The sequence below is a fragment of the Nicotiana tabacum genome, chromosome 10 (assembly GCF_000715075.1).
Source record: "Nicotiana tabacum cultivar K326 chromosome 10, ASM71507v2, whole genome shotgun sequence".
Taxonomy (NCBI): domain Eukaryota; kingdom Viridiplantae; phylum Streptophyta; class Magnoliopsida; order Solanales; family Solanaceae; genus Nicotiana; species Nicotiana tabacum.
This window is the reverse complement of record NC_134089.1, coordinates 144769314-144786456: the sequence shown is the minus strand read 5'-3', so window position 1 is coordinate 144786456 and position 17143 is coordinate 144769314. Positions and strand designations below refer to the sequence as shown.

The following is a 17143-nucleotide window of genomic DNA, read 5'->3' as shown; positions in this document are numbered from 1 at the left end:
TTTTATCGGTACTTAGGTTTGAGTCACCTAGTATTTTTTTTCCACCGATACCCATGCTTGGTCACCTAAATATTTCAAATGGGTACATATCATTACTATCTATTTAACTTCTACTTTAATTTATTTTATTATCACCTTTTCTGTTTATTGTAAACAAAATATTTCAAATGGGTACATATCATTACTATCTAAATGTAATTATCGATATTTTTAGTCGTCTTCGTACTATTATGAAAATCATCTCTGCGGTGTTGCTCCTTCAAAAAGAGATACCGTAGTACTTTCACAACAAAAAAGTTGCACATTTTGAAATTTCGCACACTATTATAAAAATGAGGATAGATGAAACATTGTGCATGAATAAAATGATAGAGATGTCGCCACAACTTAGATGAATGACATTGTGGATTTCAAATATTATACAACCTGCTGTTTTCACAGCAAAATTAAGTGAATATGATCATGGTGCTATTCTGATTTTTCTGAGCTCGCTTCCCTTGATCTTAACTGAACTGCCTTTAAAGGTATAACCTTAAGCCATCACTCAGTAGATTTAGATATACAGAGTTTTATACAACAAAGCTTTTCAAAGCAAGAATTGGTAGAGTGGCGCTATGGGAGGGTAAGACCAGCACCATTTCAATCTGTATTAACATCTCCCACTAGATGCAAATCCACTGCAGGCCACTGGTCTGGATCTACTGTATGCATAACCGCGTCTAATCAACATGCAATAAAGCCAATCTTTCTCCTCTACCTCACTCTAAGGATTGCTTAAGAAGCACAAACTTTTCAGCCTCCTCAATGCGACCAACATGATGTAGAAGGTTAATAATGCTAGTATAATGGTCTTCAGATGCCTTAATCTTATATTTTCGTGTCATCATGGTGAAGAATTGGCAGCCCTGGTCAGCAAATCCAGCTTCCTCACAAATAGAAAAAACAACTTTAAAGGTAAAATGGTTTGGGTTAAAACCCTTCGATATCATCTGCTTAAACACGCTTATTGCTTCTTCATATTGGCCATTCAATCCATAAGCCTCAATAATAGCAGTCCAAGTCATAGATCCTTTGACAGCTATTGCATCAAAGGAAATCCTCGATTTATCAATTGCACCACAACCCCCATACATTTTCACAAGTTCTGCAGAAACAAAAGGTACAGATGCTATATCTTTCTTCAGAATTTGACCATGTACTTCCCTCCCAAGTTTCAAAAGTCTCAACTTTCCACAAACACTTAAAATCCTTCCCATTGCAACAGAGTCTGCCCGGTGCTTTGACAACTGCATTGACTGAAAAACAGCAAGTGCTTCCTCCAGACACCCAGAGTCAATATATGAATCCATCATGGCTGTCCATGATATAACATTCCTCTTCTCCATGCTCGCAAAAACTCTAGATGAATATTGAAGCAAACCACACTTTGAGTACATCATCATTAGGGAAGTAGCTACAGATGCATTAGGCAAAAAACCATTTTTCACTGCATAAGCATGAATCCCTTTCCCTTCCTTTAATACTTTCAGTTTCCCACAAACAGGGAGGACGGTGGCAACAGTTACAAGATCAGGCTTAAAACCTTCTTGTTGCATCCACACAACTGATCTCAACGCCTGCTCGAGTCTCCCGTTTAAGATGTAACCCGAGATTAGAGCAGTCCAAGAAATTGCATTCCTCTCTTTTGACCCATAAAAAACCTTTCTTCCTGATACTATATCTCCGCACTTGGAATACATATCAACTAAGGCAGATTGAATGAACAACTGCTTAGAGTATTCCTTTGTCTTGATCACATAAGCATGTACCTCTTGGCCAAGTTTTCTTGCCCATACTTCTCCAATAACCGGAAGAATAGTTGTTAGAATAACAGAATTCACCTCTAGCCCTTCCTTTATCATCGATCTTGTATACTCCAACGCTTCCCTTTGCAGCCTATTATGAGCAAAACCAGCTATCATTGCACCCCACATAACTACATCCCTCTCCTCGACCTCCTCAAACATGTGATGAGCAAGCCTAACCTTGCCACACTTGAAATACATGTCAATTAAACTAGTCCTAATTATGTCACTTCCTAAAAAACCATTCTTGATCAAAATTCCATGAGTTTTCAAACCTTGAAAAAGCGCACTAGCACCAGCAAAACTCTTGATCAAACAAGAGAAACTATACACATTCAACTCCACTCCCGATACCCGCATATCCGAAAATGTACCCAGAACATCACGATACTTACGTCCACCCAATACCACATTACCCCTAAGCAACGCATTCCACGGGTACACACTTCTAACAGGCATTTCATCAAACATCTTCTTCGCATCTTCAATACACCCACAAGCTGTATACATGTTAACAATCTTAGTTTGTAGAAACTCATTATTTCCAAGGCCATTAATTCTTATATGGGTATGCACAATTTTAGCAGCACTTAAGGATTTCAAACGAACACAAGCAGCTATAAGGGAAGCAAATGTGGTGGGATTTACGGGAATACCACGATGGTCTAAATAGTCAAGAATAGTAAGTGCTTCTTTGAGCTTGTTTTGGTGGGCAAATCTCTGAATGTCTTTGTAAATGGCATGTGGGTTCTTTGTGTGGACTGATAATAAATTGGGCAAATTGTTGTGTTTTGGGTATTTTTGGGGGGGTGATTGTTCTTTTATGTGACGAGAGAAACGTAGATTGTTTACATTATTTGTACGAAAAGAGCGAGGGTCTTGGGAATTTGGAGGATGTTTTAGGTTGGTTTTTGAGGGTAGCGGAATAAGGTTGCAGCTGGTCATCGATTCAGTGAACAAAGTGAATACTTCAGAATTCTGTGGAACTGAAGATAAGATTTAGTGGCTAAAATAAAATAAATACCTGAATGTTTTTGGCGCTAGTGGTACTTGTACATACCGTAGCATATTATACTCGTACCATTTAGCCTTCAATGCTTTCTACCTGATCAATTCTTTTTACAGGGAAATAGCAGTCGAATTATTTCTTTATGCCAGCTTTGTAACTTGCATTGTCCGACAAAATACATTTTCTATTCAGTCAATTCAAACATACAGATTTGGCTCCTGAAACAAACGGAACTAAAATTCTACTAGTGGGATAATTATTTAAAATTGAAAATTTAAAAGGGAAAAACATTAAAGTTGAGAGAGTGGAGCTACGGTCTCCAAATCATTTAGATAGATAGCTCTTCGCTGATACCCTTTCTGTTTCTTTTAAACAAACGGAATAACAAGCTCAAGAGCAACGTAGGCTGATTCAGGACTTTGTAGAGTACGCGCAAAATAGTAGTACAATATAATGGCACTCGCGTCTATGCTTGAAAACAGATGAGATATTGATACACAGCAAATTGATGGATTTGTTCAGACAATACCAGTGTTACAAATAGTGCCCTTTAACCTCAAACTATGAAGCTGTAGGTACCAAGAAAAGCAATTAAAATGAGAAATCAAACATATGGAAATTTCTCACATGCCGAAGAGAGTTAAGAGGAGAAGAAAAGGAAAAGAAAAAAGAAAAAAAACTAAAATAAACGAAATTTGCTAGAGCTCTTGTTGGTTGCATCTAAACACTTCCAAAGAACTGCTCCAATGATGTTGAGTTGAAGACATTGATTGCTGTTCTTTCTGGCTTGGTAGCTGAAACGTGTAACTGATATTTGATGAATCTCTGCAACCATTAAAGAATTAAACATCATTAAGTATAACAAAACAGAAGAGACATTGGATCATTAGAATGATCCATCTAATTAGAAGGTTCCTGACAACAGAATTGACCTCAAAAATCTATCTTATAGTAAGCCACTGTATATTCACAAACACGCTTTGTAAAGAAGCAAGACAAGTAACTTCCTGCACGAATGTGGCATTCACATTGTCACAAAATAGTTTGTAAGCCGTAGAGACGGAAAATATCAATATGTTTTTAACTCTTAGCAGCTTATCTGCCCCACCAATGTATTAGCAATGGTACTATGGAACCGTTGTAAGACTAAACAAATTGCTTCTGCTCCAGCTCCACCAACACCAGCTTTGTTTTTAATACATCCAAAATAAAACCATGTTTCTCCCAACTTACCTAAAATATTGATTATAGATGCATGCGTTACACATGCCACTTGATATCAATGATCTTAACTGTATAAAAGTGCCATTATTTGCATAAGAAGTTTCGGGTAGCAGGTAAGGGGAAGAAAATGAAAAATTGAGTCTTCGAATATTTCACGTTGAGGAACCAATCTTAACATTTCTGTCTAATAGTGCACACACCTGCTGGTCAGCATGCACTCCCGTAAAAGAAGATACTCAAATGCAAAAACCACTAAACTATCCCTCTCATCTAGTCCCAATATCTCCTTCATCATGGTCTCTTCATTTACGACGAGCAACAACTATCACTTTAATCTCAAACTAGCTAGGATCGACTATACAAATCCTCTACATTCATTCCATTCTTTTTTTATAACCGTGGTGTCCGAGCCAACTTGTGCGCACCTCGACTAATCCCACGGGATACCTGCCATCTCCACCATCAACAGGTACCAGGTATCCACCAAGGCTTGGACAAATGGGAAGAAATCATCTACTGTTTTTTGCCTCCGCTGGGATTTGGACCTGAGATTTCTCACCCACTGAATTGACCAATCGGCCACACCCTTGGGTGCCTATATTCATTTCATTCTAGCTGGACCATTCATTCCAATACTCAATAATTATCTTTTAAGAAATATTAGAGGTCCTCTAAATCTTACACTTATCCTTGCATTGACATTTTATTTGATCTCAAACTAGTAGGATCGGCTATAGATCCTTGGCATCCATTCCATAACATTTGAACTATTTCATTCCGGTACTCAATAATTATCCATTAAAACAAATTAGAGGTTCTTAAAACAAGAGATTCTCAAAATTTTATGCTTATCCCGCACTGACATATTTCATTTACAACCAGCATGGAACACAAATTATAGCTAATGGATAAACTCTGCAATTACAATATGAATTGAATCCAAATTGCTAGCAAACTGCGTCTTTAACAAGAAGGTACGGAAAGATAAGGAAGTTTTAAAGATTAATTTGAGCAATAGTAGAAAGAGATTGCAAAAATTAATTAGAGCAGTAGTAGAATAGTAGAAAGAGACTGCAAAATTAATTAGAGCAGTAGTAGAATGATACCATTACAAACAGAGAAGCGGAGAAGAAACACATAACATATCAATTGGTTGGATTTATCATCAGAACTATTTACACTTTTAAGCTGATTAATTACTTTTATTGAAAGAACAAACAATTAACATGATGAAGAGCTCATTTATCAACTTCTTAGACAAAGGAAATGAAGAGTACCGCTAGCTGAAAAGTGATTTCCGGATTTGTATCTATGTGCCAATCAGGTTCTAGTTGTCGAACAAAGGATGTGCGTCCAATCTCAGTGCTACAAAATAGAACCTGCATTTCAGTATTATCAGTAACATATGATGCATAAAACTAGACAAAAAAATTATGAGGACAAAAATAAGTCTACTTTGACCAAGAACTTGATGGACATCAATTAGATGATAGAGATTTGTAAAATGCAAAGCATCAAGGGAAATCAGAATTTCCCTCGCAATCTACATTTTTCAAATGGAAAAAAGAAATCTTTTTTGAAATGGAATTTCCCTCGCAATTTACATTCTTGATGTGACATCCTGCCGACTTACTTTTGCACCTTTTCACATTTCAAACCAATATTTTTAACTCTTCTATGTCAAACTTGACATGATAATCAATTAGAACATTTATTCTTAATCTGCATCACACTAGGTCATTACTAGGGAGATGAAGGGCAGTACAACAGAAAAAAAAAAAAAAAAAAAAGGCAAAATCTGAGCTTCTTTTAACTATTAATATGGTGAAAATTGTGAGACTTTCTTTTGCTTCCTCCTAGCTGCAAACCAACATATTCACATGAGCAATGGTATGTACCTGCCAACTAAGGATGTCCAATGAACTCTGTTGACAATCATTTATTAGGTTATGGCGCCTTAACTTTTGCGTTAAGAAGTTAATATGGCATCTGAGCCAATAGCCATCAATTACTATTCAGATGATTCAATTTGCAAATATTCAATCCTCACTCACACATAGACGGACACATTTTCTTCTTGGTAATCAATTCTACATATTCCCTTGCATTTAAAATGTAGTATCTGCAAACTCGGTGGATAATGGACCCATCCATCTAGCCATCTCCACTTAAATACCTGCCATATGTCTACGGTAGGTTTTGAACTCGTGACCTGCACCTAACCCACACATCATACGCTGCGCTCGTATCACTAGACCAAAGCCCTATGGGCTTTGGGCCATCTGGAGTGTATTTCAATTTCATGTTAATTCATATTCTTCTTGCACTTACTCTGTAAAGTTTAACTCACACTAGTCCACTAAATAGTTTTAAGAGAAACAACACATAAGTTGAATGTGTGACATTCCATCATCAACATTTTTTAAGAGAATTCATTTACATTCATGGGATTCTGTTATTTCTTTCTTTTTGTTTTCATTTTTCATTTTTTTTTGGTGGATCATAAAGGGATTTCATCATTCTTGGATTTCAGGTAACATGTCTGCCTGGCTAGAAAAAGATCCCTCAGATGAAAAAGGAAAAGGGAACAGGAAAAATAGATTGTCGCCAGCCAAACAAAACTGGAAAAAAGTTCACCTATCCACACCATAGATGAAACTTCGATGAGCTCAGGTTATTACAGAAAGAACATACATTCACAAGCAACTATGCATCCCTAAATGTGCAGCAAACAGTTGGAAAAGGGAACAAGTCGATCTTTTCTCGCAAGAGAAACCGAAAGGTTAACAATGTATCGACACGGTTTGCTTCTTACAGATGGTTAAAAGCTATTTAGCTACTACCTTGTCTTTGACCAGGCCGCCAGATGTAAATACTCCAGCATTCTCTAAAGCCAGGAGGACCTTTCTCTGCACATATTGGCTTATACCATGAATAAGTATAGAAATAAACAATGTAAATGTTGATAGACATGCAGATTCATCATACAAAGCATTTACACATTCTGAAATAATGTCCACATGTTTAAGAATTTGTCGCTGCTAAAAATGACAAAGTGGCTAGCAAGCATAGTGCAAGAAATACAACCCAACATGAATTTAAGCTTTTGCTTGAGGAAATCCTAAAAAGGGAACATAAATCTTAAAATTCCAGTTTGAGGATTCATGCAAGTTTAACAAAGCAAAATACTGAAAGTCACAACGTACTGTACCTGCTAATTGGAAAAACTTAAGTTGTGCATCCCCAAATAGAGTTTGAGTTCTGGTTCTCCTTTTAGGATTTCTCTAAGTCTCATTCTTAAGAATTTGGTCCATGTTTTTGTAAGGTTTTCTATTTTTTGGGTATACTTGTATATGGGCTTGTTTTCGCCCTTATTAATGAAATTTATTACCTTATCAAAAAAAAGAAAGAAATGGGTCCATGTTCCAAACTCCGAGCAGGCATAGAAAAGTTGCATGACCAGGAATTTGCAAATGAGAAATCCCAAAAGGAAAGCCAAATACAATGCCATCTCAGAGTCAATTGGCTCTGATTCCAATCTTGCATGGTGCTTCATGGTAGGGCACTTAGGCAAGAACAACATGGTCTCAAGTTTGAGCTCTAGAAAAGAAATTTATGAAAATTAACAAAGAACAATAAGTGAAGTCTTTGCCACTATAAAGGCACGGCAGGATGATTCTAGGTTGATCTATACCATTGTCGAACTGTAGTCTTTTTTATCTTGCTGAAAGAAACTAATTGCATCTCTTCAGATTTTCAATTTAGGATGACTTTAGAGAGCTAATTTGTTCTGTGCAGAAAGCTAATGAATCATGCCCACAAAAGTTGGTATCCCCCCCAACCCATTTCTTCTGAAAAAAGGACATAAAATGGCATCTCTAATCTCTCCATAACATTATTCTCTCTGAAACAGGCAACCAGGATATAATAAGGGGTTGCATCAGTAACAATCAGTAATTAACAAATAGAATATATACAAAAGAGTGAGCACTTACTTCACTTTCATCATCAAGAACTCTTTCCATGAGATAAAGGTCACAAAATTTGGTGATTTCGAGCAACACTTCAAGCACAGAGGATCGTACAGTAGCTTGTTGCTGTCAAGACAAAGTGTAAACAATGTCAACAGCATCTATACACCGGTCCATAATCAATACCTGAAATAATAATTACCTGAAGCTCCTCTGGGTTAGTTTCCTCCAAGATCACTCCAAGCAACCTACATGTCACCTGTAATTAAAAACCATATCCAAATCACGTGTCTTATCGGTGCTGCCATTCAGAAATCCATTAGAATCCACTATGCATAAATCAAGTGATGACCCATAGATTTTTATCTACTTAAGCCTGAAGAGAACTCCTGGATTGATTCTTTCTCCAAAAATTAGGTCGCATAATATATGGTTCTCTTCAAATTGAGGTACAGACCAATCCTACCACATACTTCAAGATGTAACAGGAGCAGATTCGCTAATTATATAAGCATTCTTATCAATGTTCCTATAAGGGCACAAAAAGATAAAGGATGACACAGAACAGTCCATAACCCTTCCCCCAACTTCCAAGAACCTGGATTGTCATGGGGAAAAAATTTAATTAATTCAGCAATTCAACAACATTTCAGAATTCCGCTACTACAGTCTTCAAGATTCGTGTTAAACATTAAGTCCCACTGGACTGTTGGAATGTCATCTCCTCCTGGCATAAATTTTACAGATGCTCGAAAGCGAAGTCTCCGAATTTTTCCAGCATCACATGTGTCCCCAAAAATTGACCGTGCTCCCTTCCTCTACCTTGAGAGTGGTGTCACCTCTAAGTTCTTCCCACCCGTTCGAAATGTTTCTCTACAGGCCGCACCCGAAAGGGTGTGTGATGTTTTTAGTCCTCTAGCCGTTCCCCCTCCACATTCCCATATTTCTTTGCTATTATTTTAGAATGTGCTCCTCAATCCGGACTGTCTCTTTAATCCATATTATGTATGTTACATAAAAAATCTGTCATCACCAATCCATCATAAGCAAGCAAAACCTGGATTTCCAATAGAGTAATGCATTCTCACCTGTATGCTAGCTGAAAGGGCTGGATGCATTAAATAATTTCGAATACATTTTTCTATTTATTTGTGGAACAAAAGAAGGAATGCAATATGAGGTACTCAATCCAATCACTTAATACATAACAATAGAAGAAATAAGGAAAAATATACCTTCCTCCCTTCACTCAACCTTTGCCTAACTATCTGCCCAAGTGTTGGCTGCAAAAAGACAAGGAAAAGTCAGTTATACACCAATTACAATTGGTTAATACTGTGGTATTGTGGAGAACAGTTGATATCTACCTTTACTGGCTGAAAGAACTCATCAATAACATTTTGAGCATTTGAATCCTCAGAAGAAGGGGTAATTCCTGAAGTTGCTACATTTGCACTTGAATGATTTCTTACACCAGAACTACTAGACGTAGCAGCTTGTCGCTTTGGAAGCCTCCTTTGTGGTCCACTAGGTGATCTCCACAGTCTCCAGGTGAAAACTACTGCAAATGCAAGACCTGCTATAGCCCCTACGGATCTTGAATCCTGCATTTACCAAATAGCTCTTACCATCATATTACAGAAAAAAGCAGTACAATATTTTGATAGATCCTTCATGTGATGAAGGAACAGACCAACCTATTCAAAATGCTAGGAGAAGAGTATATTAAATGTTATACAGCAACTTATATCCAGAAAGTCTTTATTTGCAAAAAATTAGGGAAATAACAGATTATTGGATTGTGGAGAACACAAATTGCTAAGTTAACACCCACAGCCTTCCCCAGCTCTGCAAGTGGTGTGAATGATCTGGGCAGCCACACTTTAGAAGTGTTGCCTTTCTGCATCCTATGTTACATGCACTGCCTTCGAGAATGCTTCAAGATGTATGAACGATTTGGCGAGTCACACTTTAAAAAGTGTAGCTTAGAGTTAAAACTCTTCATGCCATTTGATTTGTAACTTGCTTAATTGACCCTTCAATATCTATCATTTTTATTTCATTTAATGATGATGTTTAATCTGAGAATTGCAAAAGAATGCACTTAACAGGGAAACCGCGACCCAAAAGAAAAAGGACAATTGAAACGGTCCAGGAAAAAAGAAACTCTGGAAAGATAAATAGGGGGCCATCCATATTGGCCCAAACCAAAATTTCATACTAATATTATTGCAGAACTGAAGTTCTATACTTTTGCAATTGAAAATGAAAAATAAAAATCAACTGAATTGTGAGAATGCACGGGAGAAAAATCTATTTATTGACAATGATACAATGAGCCCTATATATAATACATATTCTATCCTACTACATATGGGACTAGGACATATTCTATTTCTACTACATATGAGACTAGGACATATTTACACATAACTATCTAACACTCCCCCTCAAGCCGGTGCATACAAATCATATGTACCGAGCTTGTTACATATGTAACCAATACGAGGACTAGTGAGGGACTTGGTGAAAATATCTGCAAGCTGACCATTCAACATACAAGGCCACTAGACTCCCCCTAAGTAATAAAACCAGATGGTTGTTGATGCCGAAAAGTCTCCCGAAAAATTTGAAAATAGCGAGACTACGCCAAATTCCACACTACAAAATAGATTCTAAAACACCACTATAAAACAGAAACTTTTTTTGAAAATTACTGTTCATGCCGAGAAATCACTATTCACACAGGAAAAGTGCACTGTTCACGCCGGAAAAATAAGTTGTCAGAATTTGATGTAATTTATATGAGTAGGCTCGGAATCAATGGACGAGTAAGTTGTCCGGAAGAAGTTTTGTCAAAAAGTGGCCGGAATGGCTCACACGCACCAGAAAAGTTATTGTAGCTCGTCGGAACCCTAGTTCTGGCAGCGCGTGAGGGACTTTCTGCCGGAGTGATTGACTGGGGTTTTGTCACTTGACTTTTTCGAACAAGATGGTAGTGTTGGTTTTCGCATAACACTTACCGGTGCGGAGATAATGCAAATCAATCTTGAGTCGTCAACCGGAAAAATGCACGGTGACTGACTTTTCTGTTTTGATGGGACTGAGATTTCTGGGATTTGGTCGCATAAGGATTTCGGATCTGATGGTGGTATGGGTATATGTACAGTAACATTTTAGCAGTGATGAATCCCGGGAACAAGATGAAGTTGCCGGAAAATTGCACGGCGATGAGATCTTTCTTCCCGGATGTCGCTAGAATGACACACAATGATAATTTTCTCACTGAAGCTCTGATACCATGTGAGAATGCACGGGAGAAAAATCTATTAATAAATGATACAATGAGCCCTATATATAATACATATTCTACCCTACTACATATGGGACTAAGACACTTTTACGCATAACTATCTAACATGAACATACTAGAGAGTCCTTGTTGAGTGACATCATTCTCTGGTTACCTCAGGATGTGGTAATTAAATAGATAACAAAACAAGAAGTTATTTGCAATCTGATGAACAAACAAAGCTACAATAAGTATCATAGTCAAGAAAATAGTTGGTAATCATAACTTCACCCGATCTCTTAATCTGTGAGACTAAAACCAGAAACCAGCAATGTTATCAGATAAGCCAGTGTTTCTCAGTTTTTTCTTTTCCTCCTTTTTTTTTATAACCGGGAAATTCCCAAGGGCCAATGACGCACGATTGGAAACCCGAGTCTCTCAACTTTTTTCCCTTACTTGTTTTTCTCCTCCACCCTCAGCTTCGGCAGCTTAAACTGCCTTTAGCAGCTACAAAATCGTAATCTTTGCATCCAAATCAGCCTGGCCAGCATCAAGGTCATTGTGGAAGGTTAATTAAATTGCCAGAACGCAAGTAGCGGAGAGGTTATGCATAGGGATATAATGAGGTCATGAAGATAAAGAAAGAACGGATTTGGCATTTGAAAGAAATGCTTAAACATGAGAACGTGTGAAGATGAACAAGAAATAGTACTGTAGAGAACAACGTGAGACAAGAACTGGAAGAAGAGAAGACAATGGAAAGACCAATAGTCGTGGAGAAAAAAACACAAAATTAAAGAAAACAAACACCCATCAAATAATGAGATGCATTTTATTTTTTAAAAAAAAAAATGGGAGAAACTCTATTGGAACCGTAAGTCTTTAACCAGAAATCACAACTTAGCAGTAAGAATAGAAAGCAGTATTAGTACCAAGAATAAGGAACAACTTTCACTAGACATTTTCAAGCTTAATCAATTTAGAAACTTGGGGACTACATTTAACCAAGATTTTTTCTTTTGTTAACTAGAAATCTCCACAAGCCATTCGCGTACGGTATGAAATAATGAGCCTGCTCCTCTACCAACCCTTTGGCTCCTAAACTCTATGAACAGGTCGCTTTCCAAATCTACATTAGTCTAAGCTTGAAATGACAAACAACCTTATCGCAATTATAACTTAATATTACTCCTATAACATTTGAGCTACTATTGTTAGCGATATTTGATCATAATCATCTCTTCATCATTTCAAAATTAACCCTTCGTAATCTGAATTCCCCAATTCAAGCGTCTATTAACTCATAGAATAAGACAGGCACACTCCTCACGCTGGTCCTAAATACTAAGTAGTACTTCTCATCCAAAAGAGACAATACTACGTTAAGCAAAACAGAACTTCAGTGACCTAACTAGCACATTCCAGATAGAATTTCTAAACTTTATAGAAATCAAACATAAATAACTGGATTTCAAGCATATTAAAACCTTACATTTTATCAATTAAAATTATTCAGTGCTTAATTCACAAGGAAAACATATTAAAATTGGAGAGGGGGAAAGAGAAAGAGGAAGAACCAGAGAGTGGAGGAGATTAGAAATCTTGACGGTCAAGAAAGCACCGAATCGCTTGATGAGCTGAAGGAAATCGTCTTTATCAGCCATGTTTTATTGTACTAGTAATTATTACTATATCAATTCAGCAAATTTGGTTCCTCGTCGTCGTCGGGTTGAGCTTTCCGATGATAAATGAATCAAGCTTTCAGCTTTTCCGGTGGTCTCTACCGTGACTTTGTAGTCCAAGTTTTGATCGAAAGCGGTGAATATGAAATTGACAGCCTTCCAGGTAAACTAGAAAGCAAAAAGACACAACCTTCGAGGAGAATGGGGATAGCATATTCTCTTTATAGTTTCTTTTTATTTCCCCGAAAATAAAAGAAAACAGATAAAGGGTGTGTTTGGTACTTGCAAAATATTTTTCGAAAAATATTTTTCAATATTTTCATGTTTGGTTGACTTAAATATTTTATTTATCAATTTATTTTCCAGAAAGAAAATACTTTCCAAAATACTTTTTAACATTCACACCCTATTTCTTATCCCCACTAATCCACCCCCCCATCCAACCCACCCTTGCCCTAACCTCACCCTTTCCCTAATTCCCACCCTAAATAGAAATATTACTAATGGTACTTTTTTTATATTATATATAGAGTACTTTTTTTTTTGCATTAGAGTATTTTTCTTTTCATGATATAAAAAAATATTTTTTTTCATTTTAACAAAAAATTATTTTCTTTTCATAATGTGAAAAAAGTATTTTTTTTCCTTTCAACAAAATGATATAATAAAAAATATTTTCTTTCATTTCAATAAAAAAATCATAATGTAGAAAAAATATTTTCTTTTATTTCAACAAAAAAAGTATTTTCTTTTCATGATGTAGAAAAAGTACTTTCTTTCATTTTAACAAAATGAGTATTTTCTTTTCATGATGTAGAAAAAATATTTTTTTTTCATTTCAACAAAATAAGTACTTTATTTTATATTCTCTAACTAAATACTGAAAAATATTTTCCGAAAAAAGTTTTTCACTCACCAACCAAACAAGAAAAAACAAGTTATAAAACCACTTATTTTTCATGAAAAATATTTTCCTCGGTACCAAACACAAAGTACCTTCTTATTCTCTCTCTCTCTCCTTATAATAACTACTACCCTTACTCTGTATTATATGATACTACTGTACTAGTTTTAGAGTACGCGTTTGCGCGTGTACCCTGTGTCATGAGTAAAAACTTTTTAAAAATCGCATAAATACTATTAAGAAAAGTGTATTGAATTATAAAAATTTAAGTGAAATAATATAATTTCCTAAAAATAATATATATAATTCTGTTTAGTTAATTATATAAAAAATAAATATTACGCCACAGAAGTCCAAGCAGAGTAAGTATAATATATTAATTTGTATTAACAATGCTTACAACAACATTTCAGTTTGTCTATAACTCTTAAACTTTTTTAGGAAATAACTTAAAATGGTAAGTCTAAACATAATTTTCAAATACCCTTTTCAACTTAACTTTAATTTGCAAACTAAAAGTATGCTTTAGCTTTACCTATTACTTCATTCACTGTAAATAGTTTTGTTATTGTATATGCATATTGTTGTAAAGAAGTAGTACATAATTGAAGGGTAAGACATAAGAGAATATGTCAACATTACAATAATATGGACATCCTTAAATAATTGTTTGAATTATAATATTCTGAGTTTTGTGGATAAATTCACGTTAAAAATAATTTTATAAAGAAGTACGGATGGTTCTTTTCTTATATAGAATTAAAAATAAACTTGGCACTTTCTAAGAAAAAATTAAATTGTTTCAAAGTAAGAGCACAACATTTCTACAATTCAAAATATAGACAAAAATGAGTGAACAAATGTAATGACCCGACTGATCGTTTTGCTTTCTAGAACCTTGTTCCCCTAAATAAGACTTTTCATACTTGCTTTTACTGATTTATGACTTGCCGGAATTGTTGGTTCGGGATTTGGAAGAGTTTGGGTTGAAATTGGAACACTTGGTTCCTTAAGGTTGGCTTCAAAGGCCAAGTTTGACTTCGGTCAATATTTTGAGTAAACGACCTCGGAATCAGGATTTGAAGGTTCCAATAGGTTTGTATGATGATTTCAGACTTGGGCGTATGTTTGGATCGTGTTTTGGATGATCCGGGAGCGTTTTGGCGCGTAATAGTGAAAATTGGTTCTTTAAGAATTTTTAACTTCTTGAAATTTGGTTTGGAGCATATTTTTGTGATATCGAGGTCCGAACATCGAGACTGGGAATAGTTCCGAAGTATCATTTAAGATCTGCACGTAAAATTTGGTGTCATTCCGAGTAGTCTAAGTATGATTCGACGCATTCGGCGAATTTTGAAAACTTGAAGTTGAAAGTTTGATTCATTTTGGGTTTTGAGGTATGATTCTTGGTTTCATTGTTATTTTTCGCATTTCGAGAATTCGAGCAAGTCCATATTATGATTACAGACTTGTTAGTGCCTTTGGACGGGATCCCGAGTGGCTCGGGTGAGTTTCGGACCCCTCGGAGCTAATTGCATAAAATCAGATTTTGCCCAGTTCTGGTTTCCTTCTTCGCGAACGCGAAGAGACCATCGCGTTCGCGTGGAAGGATTTGGGCTGGGAGGGGAATGCACTTCGCGTTCGGGATAACTATTCCGCATTTGCGAAGTTCTGGGTCAGTGACGTTCGTGTTTGCGTGAGGGGACTCGCGTTTGCGTAGAGTAGAGTAGTTGGGCCTGGCCAGCTTTATTCTTCGTGTTCGCGGAGTAACTCTCGCGTTTGCATAGGTTTAGCCAAGATAGCCTTCACGTTCGTGAGTCCATGGTCGCGTTCGCGATGAAGGGCCATCAGAGGGCCTGAGACAATGGCCTTCGCGAACGCGAGGCCCCTGTCATGTTGCGATGAAGGGGGCAGCTGGGTAGTAAGTTTAAAATCGGGACTTAGGCTTAGTTGGGGTCATTTATTGCATCCTTGGGCGATTTGAGAGCTTTCAAAGAGGGGAATTCAACCTAGCATTTGCAAGGTAAGTTATTGCTACTCAATGTAAGTTTAATACTTGTTTTGGGGGTAGATTAACATACAAAAATTATTAAAAATCATGGGATTAGAGTAAAACCTAGGGTTTTGATAAAAACAAGATTTAACCATGAAATTTATTATGGGGTAAAAATCATATATTATTGATCCTTAGGTTATGGATAACAACTTTCTTCAAAAAATTTTGGAATCCGGGCACGTGGGTCCGGAGATTAATTTTAGGAATCTTGTAATTTGGGTTGGGGAATCACTCTAATGGTTGGGATATGAACTTCTAAGCCTATATTGATTAGTTTTTATGCTATTTGGATAGTTTTGGAGTATTTGGCGCCAATTTGAGGTTTTGGGCATAAGCTTAGACCGGAAAGTAGACCGTGAAGCACGGTAAGTCTCCTTTCTAATCTAGTAAGAGGGAATTAACCCCATAGGTGAGTTTAATAAATGTATGTGACTATCTGTGGGGGCTACGTACATACGTGGTGACGAGAGTCCGTACGTAGCTACTGTTATGCTAATTGTCCAGGTAGTTTAGTATTGTATCATGCTATACTTGCAAATGTTTGCTTCCTTACTTGCTATTGAGATCACTTAGGACATACTAGATATTGGTAAATAAATATAGATGGTAATACTCACTTACTTGAGAACTTGTATGAATTACTTGACTATAAATGAGCAATGTGTGCTTACTTGATATTAAATTGCTATTTGTGGATCGGGCCGATTGCCTCAGTAGTAAATAGATGCATCTATGGTTCGCGCCATTCGACTCTCTGGCAGTGCACAGTTTAATATTACGTTGGATAGGGCCGTATGACCTCGGCATGATGTGTGCATGATATTTATTTGGAACTTTTCGTGATTTACACTGCTTAAATACTTGAAATGTAAGTGCCACATGATATAACTGAAATTTGACATGTTATTTTCACGACCCTAAACCCGGACCCGGTCGTAATGGTGCCTCTCGTGAAGACAAGGCCAGCCAACACTTTTCGTTTCAGTATTTAATAGTTAAACAGTAAGAAACAGTCTAAAGCATGATAAAATAAACCAAAGTTTAAGCAGATAATAGCATAATTTGCGGAATACAACCCAACACAGCCCGATATCGGGGTGTCACTAGTCATGGGCATCTAAACAATCCGTAATACTCAGAGAAATCTACAGAGTTTAATAC

General features: G+C 36.5%; 2 protein-coding genes across 2 annotated transcripts; both read right to left on the bottom strand.

Annotated features, from left to right (window-relative positions):
- Nucleotides 1-357: 357 nt before the first annotated feature.
- Nucleotides 358-2902, bottom strand: LOC107762596 (pentatricopeptide repeat-containing protein At1g71460, chloroplastic-like). The gene has a single exon (XM_016580967.2). It carries the CDS (start codon nt 2787-2789, stop codon nt 759-761), a length of 2031 nt encoding a protein of 676 aa, XP_016436453.2. The 5' UTR covers nt 2790-2902; the 3' UTR covers nt 358-758.
- A 420-nt stretch (nt 2903-3322) lies between these two features.
- LOC107762597 (peroxisome biogenesis protein 22-like) lies at nt 3323-13243 on the bottom strand. The gene is made up of 8 exons (XM_016580968.2): nt 12918-13243; nt 9416-9652; nt 9284-9331; nt 8251-8307; nt 8073-8174; nt 6921-6986; nt 5355-5456; nt 3323-3678 (listed from the first exon to the last, which is right to left on the bottom strand). Exons 1-8 carry the CDS (start codon nt 13002-13004, stop codon nt 3574-3576), a joined length of 804 nt encoding a protein of 267 aa, XP_016436454.1. The 5' UTR covers nt 13005-13243; the 3' UTR covers nt 3323-3573.
- Nucleotides 13244-17143: the final 3900 nt, after the last annotated feature.